The sequence below is a fragment of the Ambystoma mexicanum genome, chromosome 4p (genome assembly GCF_040938575.1).
Source record: "Ambystoma mexicanum isolate Mex_15411 chromosome 4p, UKY_AmexF1_1, whole genome shotgun sequence".
Taxonomy (NCBI): Eukaryota; Metazoa; Chordata; class Amphibia; order Caudata; family Ambystomatidae; genus Ambystoma; species Ambystoma mexicanum.
In genome coordinates, this window is record NC_090927.1 from 1,153,879,985 (window position 1) to 1,153,906,126 (window position 26,142).

Here is a 26,142-nt window from a genome sequence, read left to right on the forward strand (position 1 = left end):
CAATCAAAAACTGGCCCGCCTCCCTCCAATATTCATAGTTGAGCGATATCTGTCATAATTGCTTTCCATCAAGTACAAGCGTTTGGCACCAATTTAATACAAAATCCTTGACAGAAAAAAGTATGGTTTGTCAGACTGAGTTTAAATGTGTTTACATTTTACTCCATACATTCACAGGAGGAAAAGCTCAATGACAATAAAAACAGGAGCACACAAGTAGGTTAAATATTGGTGATCATTTATAAACAAAAACATTATACATGTATTGCATATATAAGAACAAAAAGAATAAACAGATGTAGAGTTTGAAAGGCTGTAGTACAACATATACAATAAAAAGGGGAAAAACATTAAAATGCATATCTTTAAAATTGGATGGTTATGAAGACAACTGTATTTAACGTTCCATTGTACAGCAGACGGATCCTCAGCATACAGTCCACCAATATGTCCAAACTTTTTAAAAGAAAGAAAAATGTCTCCAGTTTTTCTGAACTATGCCAAAAACATTAAAAGTCTCGTAAAATGCTCACATTCACTTTGAGAGAAACTGTCACATAATGTGAATTGGGTGGCCAGACGTCTGCTTCAGTTTCTTAGGTCAATCCTGTGAAAAAAGAAGTATGGTAAGAACATCTGAATGTATATTTTTCCAGATCAGTGGGGTAAATTACATGATGAGACTAAAGACAGCATGCTTTGATGCACAGGACTGCGGGATATGAATTAGCTAAGGGTTTTATTTTCCCAGATGATAACCCAATGTGTACTTTAACCCGTTCTTCAATTGACCGATAAACTAGAGTTTTCTACCTTTTCTTCTGTGCGACTGTCCTTTCTTTCTTCATTATTTTCCATCGAGTCATCTTCATCTTCAACCAGCCCATCCCCTTGGTATTTGTCATGTGTCCATTTTGGACTGCTACCGGATTTTTTGAAGGTAAACCGTCCTCTGATACGCGGGAAAGTTCCACGGCCTCTTCCTCTGTTTGCCCAATAATCAATACCATCATCCCTGTCATCATGCTGTAATAGATAATCGCAAAACAAAGTCAACATTTTTTCACGTTAGCTAATGTAAAAAAACATACATTTTAGTTTTCCGGGCAAAAATTGAGTGGTCTCCCTTTTATTGTCCAGTTTTTACTATAGATGTAATAGCTACAGTTTCTAGTGCACTACTGTGAACAAGATTGTTGTTTTATTACTACACAGGACACAAAATAGTTAGTGATACATTGTATTTGTCCAACATGAAGTACAAACAAAATCACCTCAATATGAACCAGGTACACCTAGTCCATAACTCTCCCAACTTATCAGAAATTCTGATCCTGGCATTAGGCCGCGATGGAAATCTGATCCAAAGATGCAACCCAATTCTGCAAGCATTATCAATGTGAAATCCACAGTAGGAGACTTCTGCATTGTGGGACCAGGCACTATGCTCCCCAATCCCCAATTCTATGACAAGACCGGAGGCGAGCATTATGCTTCAACTTCTTTACTGCTAACCACAGCTTTTTAAATCTTTCTTTCGTTTCAATATATATTTTTATAGCTTGTATAAATAACAGAAAAAATGAAACATCATAGCCTTAACCTGGCCTAACTACTCCCCCCTCCTCCCCCATGAGGCTCTTCTGTATGGTAGTCCAATAGCCTCTCTTTCACTGTCCAATCAGGTAATCCCTTCTACTATATGTCAGTGCTTCCCTGGGTCCCTTCCTCTTCTTTTTTGCTGCACCACAGATAAGTGACGTCCATTACTAACAGTGCCTTGCTATGCTGTTTTTTCTTGTATAGAATGCCATAATATTAGGTTTATATACTTATAAAGCGCGCGCATACTATTAGCGCAGTTGTAATAATGTTCGTGCTGAAAACATATGCGTACATTTCAGAGTGAGCTTGACATTCAGGGCGGCTGACAGCCGAGCCTGCGAGTGATCTCACTCGCTTTAGGGCTCGGCCAGTCAGTCGCAAGCGAGCACCGTCCGAAATAGAACTTTGCGGGCGACGCGTAATACGCGATAAGCCCACTCCCTGTAGAAACAAGGGAAGCGCGCGCATGCGCATTACTAAATTCCCCTCAAAAGAGTGTATTCTCATGGAGACACTAACGAAGAAGCTAACGGGCAGTTGTACGCTCCCTCTTTCACTCCCGAACGAGCGAACCTCGCTAATTTACTAGCGGTTCGCCTGCACACATCAGAGGCAGTCAGAAATTTAATTAAAAAAAAAAAAAAAAAATATATATATATATATATATATATATTTTTTTTTTCCTCTTTCCATCAACAAAAGAGGAGCTACAGCACTCGAACTGATAGCGATCCTCTGTGAGGCACACGCAATACCATGGCATACAGCAGGGATGATGAGGCTTGGAGTGAAGGGAGTGATAGAGAACCAGAAAAGGAGGTGGAATACATAGGAGAAGATATAGACCTCTCCTATAGCTTCAAGAAAGTGCTAGGCGACTCATTGGTTCAAGCCGTAGCACTAGGAGTTAAGCCTCTACAAGACAGGCTATTAGTCCTGGAAGAAATACTGGGCAAAATAGCTGGCACGCTCGACGACCCGAGTGAGGGAACCTCCACACAAGAGCCTCTGACACAAGGTGAGAAGGGGAGAAAAGTGGCCCAGAAGAGGAAACACTCTTCTACTCCTCCGGGCATGGATACGGGGAAGATTAAGTTCCTAGAGGTGGCTGACGCTTTCAATAGGCTTAAAAGTGCCTTTCTTACAAAGACAGCCATGCCCAACCTCATACCCCCCCTACCCCAGGGGCAAAAAATATAGGGGATGCCTCATCATCCACAGAACACTCAGATCAGGAACAGGAAGGGGATGATGACCAGAGCATAAGCAAAGAGAGCCGAGTCTTACAGAAGAAGAGTACAGGTGAGCCCCAAGCCAGCAGTGTGGAGGCCCCTCTAGATGAAGACGACATGTCAGACATGTTCGAACCGGACACCATAAGACACCCCAGATCGACGGACTGGACCCCATCACCAAGAGTAGCCCTTTACATGTCCCAGAAAATGAGAAAGCCTATGGAGAAAGATACTAGATTCAGACTCAGAGCTGAGTGTCCGAGACCAGAGCTGACAGGGAAAGTAGCTGATACACCCGAGCTCGACGCAAAAATGCTAACCTTCGTAACGAAGGCAGGGAAGGACACCAGAAAAGGCATGGATTGGGCATGGAAGACGTGCCAGGATAAACTGCTAGACCTAGCTGGCCCCATAGCGAAAATAATGGATTTAGCCGAAAGGGCTAAAGACACTGGAGAACCGGTGGACCCACTCATTAGCAGGATGGGCACAAAGAGTAGTCTGCATGCTAGGCAACGCAAACTGCGCAATACCTTCAGAGCGACTCAGATCTAAGTTGCTGAAGATTGATAAACTAGGCGACCTGGCGTCTTACGAAGCTGGGGAGAGCGCCCAAGGGCTTCTGTTCGGAGACACATTTGTCAAAGAAATGAACAGATTCGTCAGACATACACGGCGCTAGAGAAAGTGCAGGCTTCCATTAGGAAGGTATTCCCGGGGAGAGTTTTTTCAGGGGCCGGTCGATATAGAGGCCGCTCAACCGGCCGATTCAATAACAGAAGATCTCAAGGCCCCAGAGCGCAGTATTGGGAGACCCGCCAACAAGACGCCTTTTCCCCAAACAGAGGACGAAGTTCTCGGGGACGTGGATATTACCGACACCAGAACAACACCACATGTGAGAGAACGCACAGCGACCTATCCGCCAGTGGGGGGCAGAACAATGCGTTATTTGCACAACTGGCGCGATCTATCGTCAGATGCATGGGTCCTTCAGACCGTACAAGACTTCATTCTAGAGTTCCTAGACCATTAGGAACAGGAATGTCCCCCTCACAGAATTCAAATGACACAGGCGGAAGAAGCGCTATTAGATGCAGAGATCCAGGATCTAGTGCGGGAGAACGCGATAGAGAGGCCGACGAGAAGCGGACAATCCTTCCTGAGCAATATGTTCCTAGTCCATCACAAAGACAAAGTTCGTCCAGTAATCAATCTGAAAGAACTCAACAGCTGGTTAGTATACAAACATTTCAAGATGGAAGGAATCCATCTGCTAGGGGACTTACTCAGAAGGGGAGATTGGCTCGCGCGTCTAGGTCTGAAAGACGCTTATCTCACAGTACCGATAGCAACCCAATGTCGACCCTTCCTAAGGTTCAGGTGGAGACGAACTATGGCAGTTCAGATGCCTACCGTTCGGTCTAGCGTCAGCACCATCGGCGTTCACCAAGCTTATGAGGCCTGTTGCGAAAGGACTTCGGGAACAAGGGTGTCGGATGATTGGCTATCTGGACGACATCCTATTTATGGCCGAAGACAAAGATCGCTTACAGAAGCAAATTCAATGGGCAATAGAACTAATTTCCAGTCTGGGATTTCTAGTGAACAGAGACAAATCAGAGCTTACGCCGACCAAGCGGCTAGAGTTCTTGGGCTTCACTACAGATACGAAGAAAGCTACCTTGGAATTGCCAATCCCAAAAATGAGAGCTATCAAGAAAGATCTGAGAACAGCACTCAAGAAACCGCTGATCTCTCTTCGGTATCTAGCCAGGATAGTAGGTCTTTTAGCAGCGTCCATACAAGCGATATTTCCCGGCCTGTTACACTATCGGGCTCTTCAGAGACTGAAGATCAAGTACCTAAGGAAAGGCTTGAGATACGATCGACTAGTTCCCCTAGATGGAGAAAGCAAATCAGAGCTCACCTGGTGGCTCCACAATATGGAAGCCTGGAACGGCGGCGCCATTTTCGGAGACATATCAGAATTAGTTATAGAGTCAGGCGCCAGCAGGTCCGGATGGGGAGCGCGATGCGGCGAGATAGAAGCAGGTGGAAAATGGTCGCAAGAGGAGTAAGAACTACATATCAATTGCCTAGAGTTACTAGCAGGGTCATTTGCAGTAAAAGCGTTCACCAGAGACAAAACACACTGCAGCATCCTTCTCAAGATGGACAATATATCTGCAGTAAGGTATATAAACAAGTTGGGAAGCCCCAGGTCCAGGATGTTAGCAGAATTAGCGAAGGATTTCTGGCACGACTGCCTAGAGAAGAAGATAACAGTCAAAGCAGAGTATCTCCCAGGGGCCCTGAACTCAGTGGCGGACTGGAACTCCCGACACCAAGTAGATTACAGCGACTGGAAGCTACACAGGGAGATCTTCGAAAAACTAGAAGCAAAATGGGGCCCCCTGCACATAGACCTGTTCGCCTCGAGGCTGAACACGCAGCTGGCGAATTACTTCAGCTGGGAGCTGGACCCGGAAGCCCAGGGAACAGATGCATTCATGCATCATTGGGGGTCGCAGAGGCACTATGCTTTTCCCACCTTCGCGATGCTGGCGAGGGTACTAGCAAAAGTGCGCAGAGACAGAGCTCAAATAGTGATAGTGACGCCAGAGTGGAAGTCGCAAGCCTGGTTTCCAGTTCTGATGGAACTTTCTACGGATTTTCCACAGAAGATTGCATACAGACAAGACATGCTGACCGATCCAGCAGGAGCCCCACACCCTCTGATAGAGGACCAGACCTTAACCCTGATAGCGTGCAGAATTTCAGGCATAGATGGCGCTTGCCAGGACTTTCAGAAGACGCTACAAGGCTCATCAATTTATCATGGGCCCCCATCTACGATCCGGAGCTATAATTCCGCGTGTCAAGCCTGGGACTTATGGTGCAGGTGGAGGAGTATATCTCCCATTTCAGCACCTGTAGTTCAAGTAGTGAATTTTCTAGCCAGCCTCCCCTCTACAGGGAAAGCTTTCAGGACTGTGGGAGTATATAGATCAGCAATCTTCGCTGGACACGAGCTAGTGGACGGAGCACCAGTAGGGGAACACCCCGCTGTGTCAAGACTGAAAGGGTGTGAAGATGAGCAAACCCCCTATGCCAAAGTACTCATTACTCTGGGAAGTTCAAAAGGTCCTAAATCTGTTCGAGCAGTGGGCAAGTATCAGTTTACTGTCAGATAAACAACTCTCAGGCAAATTAGCTACACTCCTCTGCCTAGTGTCTTGTAGAAGAGTTTCAGATGTTAAAGCCCTAGAGATAGACAGAAAAATGTACTATCCGGAAGGGATAGCCTTTACCATAGCGCAGCGTACAAAGACCAATTCTAAAGTGATTTCATACCCATACTGTCCAAACGACGAGAAATTATGCATGGCGAAATGTATAAAGTGTTATGAAGCAGCTACAGCAGCGGTTAGACCGGGGGTGGAGGGGGGTTTGGGTGCGGGGATTAGCCTGTTGCTTTTAGCGTGCATAAAACCACACAAAGCAGTTACGTCAGCTACCATTGCGAGATGGGTAAAAGAAGTGATGGAATTAGCAGGTATAGACACGTCTAGATTTGGAGCGCACTCTACTAGAGGTGCCATGGCTTCACAAGCTTTTGCAGTCGGAGTTCAGCTGCAAGAGATCGTGAAAGCAGCAGACTGGTCGAGTGATTCAGTCTTTAAAACCTTTTACTTCAAACCAGTATCCAATATAGCAGCTGCAGTTGTAGAAAGCTTTGAACAAGCATAATGCTCGCCTCCGGTCTTGTCATAGAATAAAGATTGCCCATGCGACTAGCGCAGGAAGTCCTGATTCTATTAAAGACACGGAGGCGAGCATTATCCCACCCTACGGGAATACGGCTGTAAGAGTGTTAGGGAGAATTCTCTCTTTAGGCTGAATTTCCTAACCTAGTGAATCCCCCAGCAGCTTTGCTGCATTTCTGGAGTTGTTTTTTTCTCCTGCCAAGAGTGAGACTCTTTCTCCCACTCTTGGACGGATTTATGGCGTTCCTTTGACTGGTAATGTGTTTTATGGGCTATGGGGTCCTTTACGCCATAGGGTCTCATGTGTTTTTCCTATGTGTGCTACACAGCACCCTCCGTGCAGTAACACAGGGGTGTCATAGTGACACCCCACCATAGACTCCATACCCTGGGACTGACTACTGTCTCCCAGGGCATGTAAAGTCACCATTGGCTTTACTAGTCCCAAATTATTAACAGAAACCAGTACAAAACATCATATTGTGGACGTACTGGTTGGGGCAATTCGATTGCCCCGGGGTCTGTTAGTCGAGGGGGCACGTCTCCGTCCCCCCTGATCGAGTTTTGGCTGTTGGCAGTGGATACTACTTTTTATATTCGACCGCGAATATATCCCTATGGGATTTTCCCATTGTTCGAGGCTACCAACGTTAATTATTTAATTCTCATAGCCTCGAACATACCGCCGGTTTATTTATTTAATATTAATTCCCCGGTTGGTATTTTTTGCCAGGACTCGATTCTAAAATGGCGTTTGTGTTCTCTTCTGTGACTCCAACCCAAGCCCTTTGTTCCACTTTTTGGCGGGCTTCTCCACAGAAGCCTCCAGAAGTGGTGCCACTCTGTCTGGGTACCACAGAGGGTGTGGGAGGGGGTTTAGGCACCCTGGACTGAATTACCTTGGTAACTCAAGTCACACTCTTGTGTGATTGGCCCAAGCGGTGAGCCAGCCGGCTCACCACTTAGCATGTTTGACAGCTAGGCTGAGTGAATGGGGGTGTGCGGCATAAAAGCAGGGCTTTGGGGACTGGAACTTCAGAAGTCGCCACAGGACCTGAGAATCCGACGAGGGAGAAGCTGAGCCGACCTGCCACGACGACACCACCGGTGGAGCCCTGCGGAACCGACTCACCACTTCCCGACGACAGAGAAGATCTCCCAGCTGAAGAGGCTTCTTCCCCTGACTGGTGGGCACAACAAGTTTACCTTTCTCTGTGTGCATCACAGGCCGTCTTGTATTCGAATTGCTCGTGCCAAGCACCCCGGCAACCGGATAGCCACTTACCACTGGACCGCAAATAAAAGGACCGCTCCTTTTACCCGAGAACTCCGCGGCTGGTTTCTTCCCTGGCAGTGCAACGGACTCCTGTCTTCCTCCCCGACTAGATCCTCTCTTCCCCCGGACGAAGCACCGACTTGCATCCGCTGCCAGGAACAACTGCCCCCGTTGGAGTATTCTCACCACTTTAAGGTACCGTGTCCGCCAGGCCTCCCTTTCTAAAGATTGCTACAAGGTAATAATAACCCCTTAACCTTCTGGACTGGGCGGGCCGCCTTGACCTTCTAACTGGTCCCTTTCTTTGGTCCAACTCTTTTTTGAACCTCTTCAAGACTTTTGTGCACTGCAACCGTGTGACCTTAGACACATTTCGTTTTGATCCCCTTAAAGTGGATCCGGCCTACTGAACTCTAAACTCACGGTTTTTCTTTGCCTTCCTCTCTTGTTGTGTTCTTGTAAAAGTGTTGGGATCTGTTTCAATTTATACTCTGCTTTTCTCTCCCTTTTTAAGCAAATTATTAGACTGCCATCTGCGTTAAGCGCTCACCGCTGTCTGAAAATAAGTGGGGCTTTACTTAAGACTTGTCTAATATTCTTCTAAGGGAGTGTATATCTTTTAGTGACCGTGTTTTTGAATTGCTTACTATTAGTGCCTGTGTGTTTTTCTAGATGTGGTTTTAAATAAATAATTATCTCTCTTTTACACCAAGCCCTGGTCAGTGTTTACTTGTTCTACTGCGTTCTTTTGACCTATTGTGAATACTCTGTATACTGCCTAACTCTTCTTGAGGGAAGTCTGACTGCTCAGCCACAGTTACCAAGTGAATCTGTGTGGTACAGACTGCCAAACACCTGTAGTCTTAAATCTTTTGCAGTGGTCCCAGAGGGAACTGCACAGGTTTCTGCCTAACAAAGAGTCATGTTATTAACTGTAATAAATCTCACAGCAATTTATGTAAATGCTTTGTTATGACATGTGATGAATCGTATTCCCCTCCCTAACGTGCACATTTCTCTTTTTGCATAGAGGAGCAAAAGAATCACCCAGATTAGAGTGTACGAAGGCAGCAGAACTACGGAGTTAGAATATGGAGAGCCTACCAAGGATAGAAAGGACAGACTCAGTTGGATTATGCGAGAGCGGAGTTAGATTTTAGACATTTGTTCAGTTAAAGAGTGAGCTGCAAAAGAAGAGGAAGGGACCCAGGGAAGCAGTGACTTATAGTAGAAGGGATTACCCGATTGGACAGTGAAAGAGTGGCTATTGGACTACCATACAGAAGAGCCTCATGGGGGAAGTAGTTTAGCCAGGTTAAGGCTATGATGTTTCATTTTTTCTGTTATTTTTACCAGGTTACTCACCGTAGTAACCACCTTACTCCTAGTTCATAGTCCCCTTTCCTCCATATTTGTGGACATCTCTCCGTCCTGTGGGACGGGACCGGGGCACTTTGTAAAAAGCATCCACATTTTTTTCAAAAATGTGTCCCTCCTCTCTTTCCTGCACGGGGCCCGGCACGCAGCCGTAACCCTGCCCACCTTGGCTCCGCCCCGCGCATCGCCCATCAGTCCTTTTCTATCGCCAGGTTAAAGACCCATTAGCAATAACAGAGTAACCTTATTAGAGGGGACGGCGGGCGGGCGTATGGAGGAAAGGGGACTATGGACTAGGAGTAAGGTGGTCACTACGGTGAGTAACCTGGTAATACTCCTACGTCCCGTCCCCTTTCCTCCAGACTTGTGGGAGATTCCCAAGCACTCCTTACAGGAACTACGGGTGGATGGAAATACCCCTTACTGAAACAGGTTCTTCAGCACAGCCTGACCAAACTGAGCGCCAGCTCTTGAGCTCATGTCGAGACAGTAATATTTACAGAAAGCAGATGGGGAGGCCCAAGTAGCTGCCCTAGCGATGGACTCCCAGGGGACATATTTCTGAAAAGCAACCGCGGCTGCCTTGCCCCGCACCAGGTGTGCATGGATACCCTTAGGAGGTTTCAGCCCTTGGACGGTGAAAGACTATGTGATGCAGGCGGCTATCCACCTAGAAATAGATGCTCCTAAGCTCAGAAGTCCTGTCCAGGTAGAACTTAAGAGCTCTTTGGGCATCAAGACAGTGTAGAACCCTTTCCGCCTCTGAGGCAGGGTTCAGAAAAAAGACCGGAAGGGAGATCGACTGATTCAGATGGAATTTGGTCACCACCTTCGGTAGAAAAGCCGGGGTTGTCCGAAGGACTACCTTGTCCTTGTGAAAGATCAAGAAAGGATGCTCCACCGACAATGCCTGGAGCTCACTCGCTCTCCTTGCTGACGTAACGGCGACCAGAAAGGACACTTTCCAAGACAAGTACTTGAGGTCCACCGTAGCCATTGGTTCAAAGGGTTTATGGCACAGCGCCGTCAGGACTACATTTAGGTCCCATGGCGGGTGCGGATTACGAACCGGAGGGTAGAGGCGTGTCAAGCCAGCCAAATGCCTCTTCACCACTGGGTTAGAGAATAAGAACACAGGTCTGTAGAAAGGTAAGCGGAAACCGCTGAGAGATAAGTCCTGCATGACAGGACATGAACCCCTGACTCTGCTAGGGAGGACATGAAGGACAACACTGTGTCAATCGTGGCCACCCCCGGATCCAACCTCTTCTCCAAACACCAATGACAGAACCTGAACCATTTACTCTTGTATTGAGATCTGGTCGAGGGTTTCCTGGCTGCCTGGATAATGCGCATGTTATCCGCAGACAAACTCAGATGCTCTAAAGACTTGAACTTAGGCACCATGCCGCCAAGCTGAGCGATTGTGGGGAGGGGTGCCACATCTGTTGTTCCCCTTGGTGAAGAAGATCGGGAGTTACTGGTAACCTGATCGGCGGATACACCGACAGGTGTTTAGGTTCTGAGAACCAAAACCTGGCCGGCCACCACGGGGCTATGAGTAGAAGGGAACAGTTCGCAGAGTTCTTCAACTTTCAAATTGCACGGTGAACTAGAGGCAGATGCGGGAAGCTGTAAGCTCTCATGTTGTGCCATGGAATCTCGAGAGCATCCCCCAGAGAGGAGGCTCCCAGCCCCCCTCTGGAGGCATACTGAGGAAGCTTATTGTTCGCCGCCGTAGCGAAGAGGTCCACCTCCAGTGTGCCCCAGCGTGAGAAAATCCATGAGAGGACCTCCGCCTTCAATTCCCACTCGTAGCTGACCACTGTCCGCCGGCTGAGGGCATCCGCTGTGACATTCAGCTATCCCGGGATGTGCACTGCAAGCAGCCAGACACCATGAAGCACGGCCCACTCCCAAATCTGGATGGACAGGTCCATGAGGGAGGGGGGGGGGACTTCGTTCCCCTTGTTTATGTAATACATTGACACCACATTGTCCGTTCTTATGCAGACCACCTTGTTGACAATGAGCGGTCTGAACGCCCTGAGCGCTAGGAAGATCGTCGGAAGCTCCAAATGATTTATGTGCAGGAGCTTGTCCTGAGGCGACCAGAGGTCCGAAACCTGAAGAAGATCTAACGTCGCACCCCACCCTAGAAGGGAAGAGTCTGTCGTGATCGTCACCATGGGGACCGGGTCCTGAAACCTTGTGCCCCCAGACAGATTGCTGAGAGATGACCACCAATCCAGGTCCACTCATGGAATCCGGAATCATTATCCGCATGGAATCCGGATCCACTGCCTGACGCTATGAACTCTGAAGAGCCATCTGGGTCCGTCTCATTTTGGGACTAGCAAGAGGAAGAGCGAGTACACACAAGGCCATGAGACCAAGAAGCCTCTGGAACCACCAGGACGACATGCTCTCCGACTGCGCAAACATCGGACACGTGGCTAACCTATCCGCCATTCTGTCCTCGAGCAGATACACTCTGCAGTCGATCGTGATCCAACGGAAACCCAGGAAGATCAGGTCCTGTGAGACCGTCATGGACAATTTCCGCCAGTTCCCCGACAACCCAAGATAGAACAGGAGCTGAAGGAGAGACTGGAGGTTGCCCGCTGCTGCCAGCGGACAAGGGCTGCGTAAGAGCCAGTCGTCCAAATAAGGATAGACATGGATACCATGGAGACGAAGATAGGCCGCAATCACCGACATCATCTTCGTGAAGACACGCGGCGCCGAGCTGAGGCCAAAAGGAAGCACCCGAAACTGGAAGTGCTCCTCTCCCAAAGAGAAGCGGGGATATCTCCTGTGTGGATTCCAAATCAGGATATGCATATATGTATCCTGAAGATCCACAACGCTGAGCCAATCGCCCATCTGTAAGGAGGAGCGTATCTGGCTGGGCGTGATCATCTTGAATTTCTCTTGGGGTAGGAAAAGATTGAACTGGGAAAGGTCTAAGATGGTGCGCAGGCCAGCCTGGTTGGGTTTGGGCACCGTAAACAGCCGGGAATAGAAGCCCTCCCCTCGCTTCCCAAGGGGAACAGGTTCCACAGCTCTGAGGTCCAGAAGTTTCTGCACTTCGGCCTTGAGGGAGGGTGAGCCCGACAGCTGAAAAGGAGGGTTGAGGGGTGGGATAGGGGGTAAAGGTAAGCGGAAGCCCGCTCGAGCGACTGACAAGACCCATCTGTCTTCTGTGATGGTCTGGCACGCATCCCAATGAGACGCAATGCATCCTCCCACCGGGGGCTCGTGCGAGCGCTGAAAACCCTCATTTGGCTGGTTTATCGGTGGCGGTGCCACCTGAACCTGATGAGGAGGCTGAGGAGCGAGAGAAAAACCGCGTGCGGTGTTGTCTACAGCGGTTATTCCCCGCAGGAGTATCCACTCTGCAAGATTTGCAGTCGAGGAAGCCCCTAAAACCAGAGGGGGGTCGACTTTGCGACAACAGTCTCTGGGATTTGAAAGGAGCTTTGACCAGAACAGACAATGATTTAGCCGTCTGAGTGCTATCCTTGGTCTTGGTGAGCTCTACATCAGCAGTAGAATGAAAAAGCTCCTTACTATCGAATGGAACCTCCAACACCTTGTCTTGCACTTCCTTAGAAAATTTAGTGGCATGCAGACACACTTGCCGTGAGGTATCAACCCCAAGCATCAGGCCCCGAGCCGAGGTGTCTACGTGGTGAACCACAGCCTCCAGGAGATCCTGGGCCAAGACCCTGGCATCGGAAAGGCCTCCTTTGAAGTCTTCCAACTTCTCGACCGGGATGTGCTCCTCAAACTCCGACAGACCTTTCCACATCCGCATCTTAGCTCCCGCCAATATCAACTCAGCGTTGGCCTGCCTGAGCTGCAAGGCTGAGTTGGCAAAGATTTTCCTCCCTAAGTAGTCCAGGAGTTTGTACTCCTTTCCCAAGACCCGAGTAGCCGTCGTGGAAGAGAATGCTGCAGGTCTGTATTGCAACGTAGCTGCAGCCACCACTGTAGAGGAGGGAGGCGGACAAGACGACAGGGCCACCTCTTCCGAAGAATGCAACCTGTACCTCGCGTCAATCTTCTTATTGACAAAAAGTCCCGTGTGGCTTTTCCCAGACTCTTCGGACCTCGACCAGAACGTCCTTCTGCAGGAACAGGCCGGTATGCTCCAAGGAAGACAGGGTGAACGCCCCAGAAAGCACGCCCTCCTGCGGAGCGGGTGCCTCGGGGACCAGAACATCTAAGAAACTCATCATGTCCAGTACCCGGTCATGAAAGGCTCTGATAGAGCGGGGAGGGTTCTTGTTGTCCTGATCGCCTTGAGGGTCATCTGACAGGTCAGGCCCCGCCTTGTCCATTGGGGACAATGGAGGTACAGGCGGAAGAGCCGGGGGAGGCACCGGCGGAACCATTGGAGGAACGGGTGGAGCCAGAGGCGCAGGTGGACATATCTCCTTGAAAAGCCCTTTGAAATATTCCCTCATGGGGTCGGTGCACATAAGCCCTTGAAAAGTACCGAAAAAAGCATCCTCAGGAGATTGCTTCGGAACTTGAGGAGGCCTCTCATGAGGTGGACAAATCCAGAGACGTAACGGGGAAGGTGCCACACCGGCCCCTCCACCGACGTATCCACATAAATCAAAGGAGCCGCCCCCTGTGCGGAAGAGGCATCCGGGTATTCCAATCATAAACCGTCCGGTAAGGATGTCCACAAGGGACCTTAGGTTCACCCAAGGGACTGCGCCCTACACCAGAGGCCGATGGCGTAGTTGTAGGGGTAGTACCTAAAATGGCCGCCGTGGTGGGAACGGGCGCCATTTTTTCCTCATCTGAGGGGAACTGCGGCACGTGAGGAACTGAGGCAGCGGTCCCAGTCGATGGATCAGGGGTCTTAATCTTAGCCTTAACATAAGGAACCTTGGCCGAGCCGGTACTACGAGGCCTGGAATGTTTTTGTGACATACCAACCGCCAAATTAGCCTTCGAAGGAAGGACCTCGGCACTGCCGGTAAAAGAATAACTTTGCTTCTTTGCCCCCTCAACAGATCTGGTATCACCACAAGAGCGGGAACGGTGAGCAACCGCTTTCACCGACAAAGCCTTGTCCGGCCTCTCAGAACTGTTGGTAGCTTTAGCCTCTGAACGAGGGACCTCGGACCCAGGTCCGGTAACAGCCTTATCTGCACGGGCCTCGAACATCTGTTCGGTAACAACCAGCCCAGCCAAGGCCTCGGGGCACACCCCGGTCTTGTTTTTGAGGGAAGCCGACAGGTCCCAAAGCGAGCTCCGGTACCCGCGATTCAGTAAAAGTGGGTCTACAAACAGCCCCCACAGGAGGGGACTCGGAGCGTACTCTGGTGTTCACAGGCCCCTTACGGAGACCCTCAGAGAAAACTCTGGTAGAATTATTAGGCCCAACGGGCACCTCATGGTGAACCCCGGTGACTGAGCGATCAACGCCCCTCCAGGACTGAGAGGAACCCGGAAAGGTATCCCCCGGCCGGGCTCCTCTGAAAAGTAAAGAACTTAACGGGCGTTTCTTCTTCTCGTCGATGAAGGCCTGAAAATGCGAAGGAGGAGTTCGACAGAACACCTCCTCCCACCGCTCCAACCGACGTTGAACTGCCCGGACCGAAAGGGAGTCACAGTAAAAACCGGAGTCCCAACAGTGTTCCGGACCCAAACACTCTAAACAAAGAGGATGGGGATCCGCTCTCGCGAAGCGACTGTGACACGATGAACAATCTGGAAAGTCTAATTTGAAAGACAGACTAGGAAATGAACGCTAGCTAGAGCCAGAGAGGAAAAAAGGGAAGAAAATCTTCTGAGGATGCAAGTGCGTCCGGCCCTGATCGAGCGGAGAAAAGGACTGATGGGCGATGCGCGGGGCAGAGCCAAGGTGGGCGGGGTTATGGCCGCGTGCCAGACCCTGCGCAGGAAAGAGAGGAGGGACACATTTTTGAAAAAAATGTGGAACTTTTTACAAAGTGCTCCGGTCCCGTCCCACAGGACGGAGAGATGTCCACAAGTATGGAGGAAAGGGGACGGGACGTAGGAGTAATACGAGTTATAAAAAAAAAAATATATATATATATATATATTGAACCGAAAGAGATTTTAAAAGCTGTGGTTAGCAGTAATTAAAGAAGTTGAAGCATAATGCTCGCCTCCGGTCTTGTCATAGAATAAAGATTGCCCATGCGACTAGCGCAGGAAGTCTTGATTCTATTAAAGACACGGAGGCAAGCATTATCCCTCCTACGGCAATACGGCTGTAAGAGTCATGTTATTAACTGTAATAAATCTCACAGCAATTTATGTAAATGCTTGGTTATGACATGTGATGAATCGTATTCCCCTCTCTAACGTGCACATTTCTCTTTTTGCATAGGAGAGGGGCAAAAGAATCACCGAAATTAGAGTGTACGAAGGCAACAGAACTGCGGAGTCAGAATATGGAGAGCATACCAAGGATAGAAAGGACAGACTCAGTTGGATTATGCGAGAGCGCAGTTGGATTTTAGACATTTGTTCAGTTAAAGTGTGAGCTGCAAAAGAAGAGGAAGGGACCCAGGGAAGCAGTGACTTAATAGTAGAAGGGATTACCTGATTGGACAGTGAAAGAGGCTTTTGGACTACCATATAGAAGAGCCTCATGGGGCGAGAAGTTTAGCCAGGTTAAGGCTATGATGTTTCATTTTTTATTCATACGAGTTATAAAAAATATATATATATATTGAAACGAAAGAAATTTAAAAAGCTGTGGTTAGCAGTAATTAAAGAAATTGAAGCATAATGCTCGCCTCCGTGTCTTTAATAGAATCAAGACTTCCTGCGCTAGTCGCATGGGCAATCTTTATTAACCTGGCACAGGCGCCACCAAGCGGTAGCATAATAGCATGGGCATATGCAAGAGGGGATGGCTGGGTCGTAGTTGTGAAGGACAAAGAGCTAGGATCTGAGTGTATCGGCATCACAACGAAGGACATTTTTGATTACTGGTAAAGAACATATTGCTCTCCCTCGTTTGGGAACAGATTAAACAGGGAAGCATTTTTGCTGAGGAGACTGTCAGGTGACTTAAAGCAATTCAGTTACTCAGTACCTCCTGACCAAAAGCATCCAGCCTGGAGAAAATATACAGAGAAGAGTGTTTCCAGAAAACATTGGGGGTGGCAGACAGGCAAAACTAATTAACGTGTGTGTTGCTTTGAAAAGCAGTCAGGGCTGCCTTGGATCTGGAGAAATGCACACGCAGTCTCACAGGAACGTATACACTTTTGAAATACAGTACACAACCCATTTGGCAATGGTGGCTTGGTAAACCCTGGTGAAAACAACATTGAGCGACAACAACAAAAATCCAAGTAGTTTGACATGCGAAAAGCTCTATCTCTTTGATGATTAAACTTTATTAACTACTAGCAACACACACATTGTGAAGAGCCCCCATTCTGCTACTGAAAAGTGTGGCCTAGGCTGGAAAACATGTACATAAATTACCTAGTTCAAAGGGAAGTCTGAGAGAACTTTTGGATTGAAGCACAGAACTATTCTTAGAACCACTATCAGCATGGAAAACTGCATGAGGGTCTTAAGAGCCTGCATCTCGCTCACCCTACTGTAAGAGTTGGCTGCCGCTGGGAAGGCAATCTTCCCGGAAAGGTGGTAAAAAGTTGTTGAAAAGTAGAGGCTTAATAAGCTTCCTTTTTATGGAATCTAAAATCATGTTCAAATATTTGATTTGAAATACTTATTACATACTTATTACATACATAAGCATGTCATCTCCACGGGAATGAACTGCATTTTGGCGCAAGTGACAGTTGAAAGCCAAGAAACCAAAACCTTATCTAGCAGGAGACCACCAGGGGGCGCAGACGAAGATGTCTGCGTGAGTAAGGAGCTTGGCAACAAGTCAGGGCATTAAGTTCCAAGAGCACCCTTGCGAGCAGCGAGGAAAACCGTGAAGGGCAGCCGACCCCTGCCTGGGGGACAGCACATGTTGGGCCGGTGAAGAACAGTGTACCAAGCCCCAGACACTGTTGGAGCAGGGACTTGAGGCTCCAGCGAGGCGGCACAGCTATCGGGTGAGAGGGATATACGGCAGAGGACCAGGTGAGGAAAAAGAAAGTAGGCTTGCCTCGCCAACACTTGTCAGTAAGACACTAGTTTCCCTCCCTCCTTTCCTGACATCTGGCACATTAACAGCAGCTGGGGAGCACCGGCAGAATAGATCTAACAATTGGTAGGTGGCAGAGCGACCACCCCATGCGCCCCGCCCCCAGAAACCACTCCACTACGGAGGCAAAGAGCACCCATAGCGCAGCGGGACACCAGTCTTCCCCTCTGCTCCACCTCCGCAGAAAAAACGTTGTAGAAGCACCAGCACCATTTTAAGGCAAGGTAAGAGCTTGGTGAGCAGCGAGGTATCCGCCCCTCCCCCACTGACTTCTCACAAGGAACAGGAGCTTGCAGAGGCCGGCGGGGAGAACTAGATACCGTGCTGGGCAGCTAGCCACAGCCCCTCTCCCCAGGGCAACGGACATAATAAAGGCCCCTGGAACAGGAGAAAGGGGGCCCGGCGATTGGAAGGTAGCAGAGCGAGCCCCCCCCAAACCCCTCAGAAACCGCTCCGGCACAGTGACAAAGATAACACATAGCGCAGCAGGACACCAGTCTTCCCCTCTGCTCCACCCCTGCAGAAGCAACGGTGTAGAAGCACCAGCACCATTTTAAGGCAAGACACGTCAACAATATTGCCATTGCCTAATGACACCAGTTTTATTAGGGGGAGGATGGTGGGACGTATGGTGGAAAGGGGACTGTGGACTAGGAGTATGTTAGTCACTATGGTGAGTAACTTCTAATTACTCCTACGTCCTGTCCCCTCTCCTCCATTCTGCGCGGCCAATTGCAACTGAATGTAGCCCCAGGGTGGAGAGGAGAACCTCCTTAAAAAACAAGTTCCTTAATACTACCTGTCTGAATGCTGCGTCTGACCTAGAGCCAGCATCCAGACAGTAGTGCTTGCAGAAGGCCGAACGAGTGGCCCACGTGGCCGCCCTGCTACTGACCCGCCACGGAACATGTCTCTGGAATGCGACCGCTGTGGCCTGGCTCTGATAGCGTGGGCATGAATGTTCAGTGGAAGCGGTTTGTGCTGCCCTCATAGGCCTCCTTAATGACCGAAACCATCCACCTTGCTAAAGAGGCCTTGGAAGCCTGATAACACGCCCTTGACCCCCCTCTCCCACCCGAAGGTGACAAAGAGATAGCATCCGAGTTGCAGAATCTCTTGGTCCTGTCCATATAAAATTTCAGAGCGTGCCTGCCATCCAGACAGATCCGCAAAGAAAGTAGGTAAGACTATCTCCTCATTTAGATGGAAATTAGAGACTACCTTGGCCAAGAACGCTGGATGCGTTCTCAGGACCACTTTATCTCTGTGAAAAGTAGTGTACGGTTCTGAAGCCACTAGTGCTTGTATTTCGCTAACTCTGCCAGCTGACGTAAGACCCACCAAGAGCTGTATTAATGGTGACCAGCCAGATGTACGCGGACGCCATTGGCTCGAAGGGTTTGTGCGCCTGGGCGCACAACACTACATTGAGGTCCCACACCTGGTATGTTTCGTTGATGGGCAGGTAGAGCGTGGTGAGGCCCGCCAGATGTCACTTAACCACTGGGTTGGAAGAAGAGAAGACTTACTCTTCAGAGTTCCGGTAGGCTCCTCTGGCCGCCAGGTAAGTACGGCATGTGTCTATTTGCACTCCTGAGTGTGCGAGGTGTGCAGAGAAGGATAGCCCATTGTCCAACGTGCAGGTAAGCAGATCAATCTCCTTAGATTGATCCGCCAAGTCGCAAAACCTAGTCCATTTACTTTTGTACTGGCTCCTAGTAGCATCGCTCCTAGCGCCCTGAATGAGGTCTAGGTTAGCCTGTGACAGCACCAGATGCTTTAGTGTGACCTGCTCAGGAACTACGCTGCGAGGGCTAACTTCTGTGGGGTGGGGTGGGGTGGATGACCCTGCCCCCCTGCTGCGAGAAAAGGTGAGCTGGGCCCAAAGGCAAGTGAATTGGAGGTCTGTCCGAGAATCTGAGCAGTTCGGAGAACCATGGTCTCGCCGGCCACCACAGAGCTATCAGAATGATGCGAGTTGACATGATTCCCTTACCTTGCAGATCACCCTGTGGACCAGGGGAGTGGGAGGAAATGCATATGCTGCCATGCTGTTCCACTGTATCTGGAAGGCATTGCCAAGACGCGAACTGCGGGCACTTCTTGTTGTACCAGGTGGCAAAGAGATTCACAAGAGGATGCTCCCATCTGCTGAAGATCCCCAGCAGGATCTGATCGATCAATTGCCATTCGTAATCGTCCGCTCCCACTCTGCTGAGCTTGTCCGCCTCCAGGTTGGACTCCCACGGGAGGTGGATTGCACTCAAGTAGATTTTGTTCTCCAGGGCCCACCCTCATATGCTGACCGCTAGGCTGCACAACATGGGAAACATGGTGCCACCCTGCTTGTTGATGTAATACATTTTGGTGGAATTGTCAGTCTGAATGAGGACCACCTTGCCACAGACAAGTAGCAGGAAAGCCTTGAGAGCGAGCCAGATAGCTTTCAAGCTCCAGCCAGTCGATTTGGGCCTCCTGTTCCTGGAGGGACCAGACTCCATGGATGCTGTGGTTGTCCAGGGTAGCGCCCCAGCCTTCCAGGGAGGAATCTGTGGTGATGGTCACTTGTGGTGCTGCTTGCCGGAAGAGCCTGCATGTCCACAGGTTGCAGTCCATCGACCACCAGACAAGGTCCTGGTGGAGAAAGGCAGGAATTCCGACAAGCTCCGCTCCCGATTCCATGAGGCTACGAAAGGGAAGCTGTAATCTCCTCATCTTGAGCCTCGTGTGAGGTACAGCCAGTACAAACGCTGCCATGATACCCAACAGATGCTGGTAGCACCAGGCTGAGGTTACATCTCTGCTGAGAAAATGACCCGTGGCACTCTTGATGGCCGTGATCTTGTCTTCTGAGGGGAAAACCCCCTGAGCTTGTGTCCCAGATGAGGCCCAGAAAAGTCAGGCTCTGTGTAGGCTGCAGCTGAGACTTCTTGTGATTGATAGAAAATCCCAGTTTTTGTAGTGTGAACATAAGGGCGGAGGAAGTGTGGAGAACCTCCTCCGGGGATCTCGCCTTGACGAGCCAGTCGTCCAGGTACGGGTAGACATGGAGAACTTGGGCTCTAAGAAGGGCTGCCACTGCATTCATAAGTCCGGTAAAGACCCAGGGGCTGAGTTGAGGCCGAAAGGGTAGAACCTTGTATTGGAAATGGAAGCCCATGATACTGAACCGTAGAAAGGACCGATGAGGCTGCCAAATTGGGATGTGCAGATACGCATCCTTCAGATCCAGGGAGCATATCTAGTCTGCCATGCATAGTGTCTCTGCAATAAGCGCTGGCGTAACCATCTTCAATTTTTGAAGAGGGACGGAGAGGTTCAGGGTGGAAAGGTCAACAATTCTCAGGCCAGCCTGGTGGTTATTTTGTATGGTGAAAATATTGGAGTAGAAGCCCAAGCCTCGCTGGGATTTCCTCCACTGCCTGGCTCTCTACGAACAAACGATTTTCCGCAAACAGAGTGGTTGTCCCAATCTGTAGGAGTGGAGGGGAGGCGAGAGAGGGGGAAAGGGAGGAAACGGTAGGCGGTAACCTGTGCACACTACGGATAGGATCCAGGGATCCGCAGACTTCTGACGCCAAGACTGTGCGTGAAGGGGACTGTGCGTGAAGGGCAAGCCTGCCCTCCACCGGAGACACGTGGATCGGAAGGGGCACATCATGCCTTCTTTCCCAGAGAGGCTGGTGCGGAGGAGGGGGACTGAAATAAACCCTCACCCCCCACCCCCTGCTGCTGGTTGCGCCAGTGTTGACTCGACCTTTGATCTTGGAAGCTCCGGGACCCGCTGAAAGCCTGCCCCTTGTCAGAGCAGTGATGCGGCTGTGTGTATGCCATGGGCGTGGCCTATCGTGAGGATGAAGACTTTGCAGTTTGGGAACTGCTTTTCTTTTCATCTAGCTCCTCATCGATGGTGGAATGAAAGAGGTAGCCACCCTCGAATGGAAGGTCCAATATGCGTTCGACGTCCTGGTTGAACTTGGTAGCCCGCAGCCAGGTAGTCCTTCTCATGTCCGTGGCGATGCAGATGGCACAGCCTGAGGTGTCAATGTGCGCCACAGTGGACTCTATGATGTCCTGCTCCACCAATTTAGCTTCTGCCAGCCCCACCTTGAAACGTGCCTGGCTCTGCACCGGAAGTTCTGGAAGGAAGTCCGCTATTTCCCGCCAAAGCCTCTAATTAATGGCTGCCAGCATGGCGTCTGTGTTGGATTGATGAAGGTGCAGTGAGGCGTTGGAGTAAACCTTCTTTCCGTAAGCCTCCAAGATCTTCTCCTTGCCTAGAAGCGCTTGGGATGGGGTGGCCGAGGACGACTGAGGCTTGGAGTAGAGGGACGCCGAAACGATCACCGAAGGTTGAGGGTGTGCCGACAGAAAGAGTGGATCCCCCTCCAATTGCGTATACTTGGTGTCGAGCCACCGATTGACAGGCTGGGCCAAATTGGGATTAAGGCATCCATTTTTGGCCAAGGCGACAACGTCCTTCTGCATCGGGACTCCCGTTATAGATGCGGGCATAGAGTGAGGAGCTCGGCCAGGACCCCGCTTTCGGTTGTTCGACCACGGGTGGAGGAAGCCCCAAATATTCATACAAACCTGAGAGCCGTTCATGAAAGGCCTTGGCGTGTCAGGGTCCTCCTCCTCGTCTGTGTCCACTAGGATGTCCAGTGCGGTGTAGGAACCAGAGCCTGTGGCTGTTGCTGGTGTGGAATCGCCTGAACTCTGGGATGCAGGGGAGCCGGAATCGAAGAACCCGGTGTGGGCAGCAGGGGCTGCATGGGGGCCTGAGGCACTGGAGCCAAAGGAGGAAGGACTATGGGCGCCGGTGGTGCGACCAGCAGGAGCATGTCCCTGATCACATCCTGAAGGATGGACCCCACCTGAGGAGACCACATGAGCATGAGGAACTTTTCCAAAAACCTGTCCTCACAGGCTGGTGGGGCGGTAGGTGGTATTGACGGAGTAGCAGGCAGCTGCTGGGGCCTGTGCGTACTCTGCCTTACTGGTTGCGTGGTAAGTCTGCTCTGCGATGTTGATGGATAGGCTGTAGGCCACGTACCTGGTTGAGACCAGTCCCACCATGAAACTTGTTCTCCCACCTGCTCCGCACCAGGGGGCGGTATCGGACGGGCAGCCAACTTGTCTGGTGCGACAGCCATTTTGTCGGGCTGCGTGCTACGTGCCAAAGTCTTGGTGCTCGCCTCGCTAGGCCCTGCCTCCTCCAGGATTCTTGGCGGTGGAGGGAGAGACCTACCCTGCACCTCAGGAGGGGGCTTGGTAGGCGTGTTGCCCTCGGACGAACTCGCCGGTAATGCTGTGTACAGGCGCCCCCCTCAGACATCTGTCCGGTACTAGGGTGAGGCCCCTCGGGTGGACACCCGGTAAAAGAACCTTTCAGTCCCCAGAAGGATCTAATGACCCCTCGCTCTGATGGCCGGTAACTGAAGTAGCCTAGGTACCTGTGCTGGTGCGAGAACCTGACTGGTTTCTCCCGCTCGGGCACTTCCTTGGGAAGGAGTCGTCCTTGCGGGGTGCGATGGAGCGGCCCTAACTTGGGCCTCGACTTGTGTCTGACGAAGTCCTTCAAGTACTCTGGAGGCGACTTCTCAAAGAGCTCCCTCCACCGAGCTAACCTGTTCTTCAGAGTGCGCAGTTTCAGCGCGTCATACGCGGTACAACCCTTCCAGCTGTGATCAAGGCCAAGGCAGCGGAGGCAAAGAGCGTGAGGGTCGGACATAGGGAAGAGCCCTTTGCAGGCTGGACACCTGCTCAAGCCCTCTCACGCCGACATGCGCCAGGGAGGAGCGTGGTGCCAAGAGGACTGAGTACCTGATTAAGACCAAAAAACATAAGACAAAAGACAGAAGAAAGTATCCGGGGAAGAGAGCGTGGTCTTACAAGGTCGAAGCCAAACCCAGGAGCGCTGGTGAGCTGGTGAAAGCGGTCCGTTCCAGTCGACATGAAAAAGGGGATTGAGGAGTGGCGCTGGTGGGCAGAGTCAGGGGAGCGCATGCTCCAAGGGCCGTGCCCCCACGCGTCTCTAAATTTAAAGGGGATGAAGGTTTTTTCTGGTGAAAAAGGTTCCGTCTTCCATCCCTAGTGAGGGACGCCCATCAGTATGGTGGAAAGGGGACGGGACGTAGGAGGAGGAAATCTTACAACAAGCAAGGTAGCAGGGCACGATTGAACAGGAATGAGCTCAGATCAGGATCTTTCAAGATGTATAGGCCCATACCCTTGACCAGTGTCACAAGTGCATACCCCTGACGAAATGGCTTCAAGATAAAGGGGTTAGGTACCGCTGGTGCTTTCCGTTTGCCCTCGTATTCCAATTTAAAGGAGAAAATGATGTGCTGCATCAAGGTGAGGAGGCGGACAATCTCCTAAAGGAGCTATAGACCGAAGAGGAGCAGCCGAAAAAGGAAAGCCAGCCCCAACTGCAGGAGTGCTTCAAGAGCGCATTCTCCCAACCCAAAGGGAGGAAAAGAGATGGGAGCTCTAGACATTCTAGGAAGCCGAAGACCACACATTCACCTCCGCCGAAGTGAACCGTTGCTTCAATAAATTGTTGAGAGAGGGGATGTGACCAAGACACTATCCTGTCAGATAGGGGCTTGCTCAGTGGGGTAAGGCCAGCCAGGCCGACCACGATTCTACACTAACCCTGGGGATATCCAGATGTCTCCCCATAGTTGGGCTTTATGCCCTGTTCTTGTTTGCTTGGGGTTTGGGGTGCGGGGGGATTGATGTTTTGGGTAAGGAAGGGAACCATGGGAGGGGGTGGAGGGAGGTGGGAAGGGAGGGAGCGTGGTAGGGGAAATGGCATGCACAGGGAAGGGACGTCTAGGTTATATGGTAGAACAATGCCCTCAGGTATAGGAGAACTTCCTAAGTAGGGATATGGTTGATCTTAAAGTTGCTACTCTCAACCTGAAGGGTCTGAATTCCCCAAAATAAAAGATCCCGACTTACAATATGTTGCAGGCTCTCAAGTCATCAGTCCTGTTCCTGCAGAAAACTCACTTCAGACAGGGCATGGAGCGTCCCCTGAGGAAGGGGGTGGTGGGGCAATTGTTGTGGGCCTCTAACAGGGACCATAGCAAGGAAGGGGTAGGGATTGTCCTAGCAAGATCCTTCTGCATGAAGGAGTATCAAAACAAGAGGGGCTTCGGAGGTAGAACCTGGCGTTCAAGAGTTACGTGGAGGGAGTCCTGTTTACCTTGGCCATAGTGTGGCCAAGGTAACAGGACTCCCTCGCAAAAACCCTTTCACAAAAGGGTTTTTGCGGCACTGGATGAATGTGGGGAAGGGCACGTACTAGTGGGGGTGGGGGGCACTTCAACCTAGTAACGGACCCAGGGCTGGATTGGCGGTCAACAAGGAGGGGGAGCAACTAAGCAGATGGGAAAGGAGAACAGGGAATTTGCAGCCCTCCTCGAGGAGCACTTTTGGGCAGAAGTGTGGAGGGCATCCCACCCTCAGGCGAAAGGTTACACTCTCCCCTCCCCCCACTTATACCAGAATAGACCTATTGTTGATCCCACGGGAACAAGCGGCTGATATTGCCTCCCCCAAAATAGAAACAGTCACATGGTCAGATCAAAAAATGCTTACGCCATCCTGGAGATTGGACGCCAAGAAGAGTTTCGACCCGGGGTGGCGATGTAATGATGTACTACTTCAGGACCTGGTGTTTAGGGAATATCTGGGCAATGAAATCCGAGCCTATGAAACAGGGGAGGTCCACCCTTGTACTGTGTGGGAAGCGGCCAAGGCCACTATACGAGGGCTGCGGATAACGGAGGGTGCCCGGAAAAAAGTGAGAGAGGGCTTATTGAGACCAGACTCGACTAGGGGAAGAAATCTGCAGGCTCAGGGTTGAATGCGGGGAGGGAGGGACAGGACAGATTTGCTATAAGACATCCGCGATAAGAGGCATGCCCTAAATACCACACTTATGGGGGAGGTGGTAAAGAAAATGAAATGATACACAAAGCAGCACTATTATAAGAAGGGGAATTGGGTGGGGTCACTGTTGGCCAACAGTGTCCGGGGGAACACAGGGGACGGACGGGTGGAAAGGATCAGAGATAAAGAAGGGGTCAAGGTGGGCCCACAGGAGGGGATCCCCGGGTGCTTTGCAGAGTACTACGAGGAGCTGTATAGGAAAGCCCTGGAGCCGGGGAACCAAGCGATAAAGACATACCTTGAGGGCCTGGCTATCCCAAGCTCACCCCAGAGGAAGTAGAGGCCCTAGAGGCAGAGGTCACGGTTGAAAGAGGTAATGGCCGCTATAGAGAGATTAAATGCCGGTAAGGCCCCGGGGGAGGATGGGTTCACCACTGACATCCTCAAACAATTTCAAGAGGTGCTGGCAGCACTACTGGCAAGGGTCTTCAACTCCGCCATCGAGGTGGGTGAAGTGCTCCCCTCCTTACTAGAGGCTGGAATAGTGTATATTCCGAAGCTGGGGGAGAACCGTACATATTATTGTCAGGCGCGTAGACCCATCTCGCTCCTCAATGTAAATGCCAAGCTCTTCGCAAGAGTGCTCGCCACCAGGCTCGAAAACATCCTCCCTAGACTGATCCACCCGGACCAGACTGGTTTTGTCAAAAATCGACAGGGCGCAGACAACCTATGTAAAACCCTGCATGTCCTGCCTTCACCAACGGTTAAAGAATGGGGGGCCCTGATATTATCCATAGATGC

The 26,142-nt window shown here is 50.5% G+C and overlaps 1 protein-coding gene across 2 annotated transcripts in view; it reads right to left on the minus strand.

Moving 5' to 3' along the window:
* Positions 1 to 217: 217 nt before the first annotated feature.
* Positions 218 to 26,142, minus strand: part of BCLAF1 (BCL2 associated transcription factor 1) — an 850,362-nt gene continuing 824,437 nt past the window's right edge. For both annotated transcript variants that reach the window (XM_069606756.1, XM_069606757.1), the window contains exons 11-12: positions 814 to 1,026; positions 218 to 607 (exon numbers count right to left, since the gene is read on the minus strand). In XM_069606756.1, coding sequence (XP_069462857.1) covers positions 602 to 607; positions 814 to 1,026 — 219 coding nt within the window. In that variant the 3' untranslated portion in view covers positions 218 to 601. The remainder of the gene's footprint in view (positions 608 to 813; positions 1,027 to 26,142) is intronic.